The following is a 1,896-nucleotide window of genomic DNA, read 5'->3' as shown; positions in this document are numbered from 1 at the left end:
ATCATAAGACTGAAATGAAATTTAAATAAGTTTTGAACAATTTTTTTTTTTTAGAATAAGGAGCCATATTATTAAGCTATATCGGAAGCAATTACAGAAGTAAGAAATGCCGAAAAGTTGTGAAACTGTTCCTGCTGGCCTGATAGAACAAGAGGCTTGCGCTAAGAGATGCGCATCTCCATTCGCAGATCGTCTTACAAAAATAAAATAAAAATTACTAAATTGCTTCGATAGAGAAATACACTCATCAATGAGAGGATCAATTCTGGCTTTTAAAGGCAAAGGGAGGTCTGAGATAATGTCCAAAGCGTCTGACTCGAAGATAGCATTCTGATTTCCTTTTAACTAGCTCAAGGCTTCCTTGATGGCAATTAGCTCAGATTTTCAAGCAGAAGAAGAACCCTGAAACGCAGCAGTCCTTGCTTGGAGCAGTCGACCATCATCGTCTCTGATTACGCAGGAAACGCCTATACCGCTCTCGTCTAAAAAAACGGAAGCGCTAACATTGGCTTTCAGCCACCCTCTAGAAGGAGCTCTCCACACAGTCAAACCATCATCGTTTCCCAAACTGGAGGACAACTGCTGACCATTCTTTTTTTGAGCAAACTGCCATGCAGCTAAATCACTGGCTGCTGAATTAACGATTAGCTCCAGAGAACTCCACTTGTCGTTCCAGACGACATCATTATGGTGCAACCAAAGTTTCCAACAGACCATCGCCACATCGTTCTTCTCATTATTATTTATGGAATTAAGAGTTTGATACAACCAGATCTTTATGTCCTCACTGTCATCATCAGGCACCTGAACTCCCAATCTCCGCCAACAGTTTCTAGCAACATGACAGTGATAAAGAACATGCTCAACTGATTCTTGCACAGAATTTCAAACCTTGCAAGTTAACTGAACATGAATGCGTTTTGAGAGAGATTTGTCATAGTTGAGAGATACGATTTACCCGCTTGTCACAAGAAATTTTGAACTTTCATTGGAATATTTAAATTCCAGATAAGCTTCCAAAGGCCATGCACTTTACCTACAATTTCCCCATGCAAAAGACGATACCCAGTCTTAACTGAATGATTCCCTCTTTTCTCAGGCGACCAGGTCCAGTAATCCTCTTCTCTATAGTGGAACAACGGGACTTTCAAAATCCTCTCAACCTTTTGCCTGGAGAACATGTCATTAAGAAGCCCTAAGTCCCACTCTCTTAAGTTTGGTTCAAGTAACTGATTAACAATTGTGTTAATTAAACCCTTCGGAGCCGCTTCATCTACGAACACACCACTTCCATCAACGAGCTATGGGTCTCTCCATATCCTAGTCTGCAAACCAGGACCGATCACCTTCCTCACTCCCCTTCTCATCAAATCATGAGTTGCAAACAAACTCCTCCATATGTAACTCGGGTTGGTACCGATAGAAGCATCAAAGAAACTTCCGGATGGAAAGTACTTCGCCAATAGCACTTTAAAACAAAGCGAATCTCGATTCTTTAATAATCTCCACAATTGGCAGGCAAGCATGGCAACATTAAACTCTTATAAATTTTTAAAACCCATCCCCTCTAAGTTTTTTGGGGTACATAAATGTCACGACCCATTTTCATGAATCGCGACCGGCGCTAGGGTATGGGTAATGTAGTACCGAAACCCGTAGCTAGCCTTTCATTTAATTCATAAACACATAAACCTGCAGAAAACCAATGCTCGGGGGCAACCGAGACTTCAGCCTAAAACTAGCAGTTATAATGTTCAACAGTTAATATAACATGCTTATTCAATTTTGGGTCTAAAATAGGCATAACATAAATAATCCGAAATAAATACATAACATGCCAGAGCAATATAACCAGTCAGACCAATCCGACAAACAACTGTAACAATAAATAAGACG

At 40.3% G+C, this 1,896-nt stretch overlaps 1 protein-coding gene across 1 annotated transcript; it reads right to left on the bottom strand.

The window, feature by feature from the left end:
* Nucleotides 1-384: 384 nt before the first annotated feature.
* On the bottom strand, nt 385-1,526 carry LOC126657795 (uncharacterized). The gene is made up of 3 exons (XM_050352610.2): nt 1,334-1,526; nt 1,037-1,273; nt 385-872 (listed from the first exon to the last, which is right to left on the bottom strand). The coding sequence occupies exons 1-3, from the start codon at nt 1,524-1,526 to the stop codon at nt 385-387; spliced, it is 918 nt and encodes a 305-aa protein (XP_050208567.2).
* Nucleotides 1,527-1,896: the final 370 nt, after the last annotated feature.

This window comes from Mercurialis annua, linkage group LG1-X, assembly GCF_937616625.2.
Source record: "Mercurialis annua linkage group LG1-X, ddMerAnnu1.2, whole genome shotgun sequence".
Taxonomy (NCBI): Eukaryota; Viridiplantae; Streptophyta; class Magnoliopsida; order Malpighiales; family Euphorbiaceae; genus Mercurialis; species Mercurialis annua.
The sequence above is the reverse complement of the archived record's forward strand: the minus strand, read 5'-3'. Positions and strand labels throughout refer to the sequence as shown.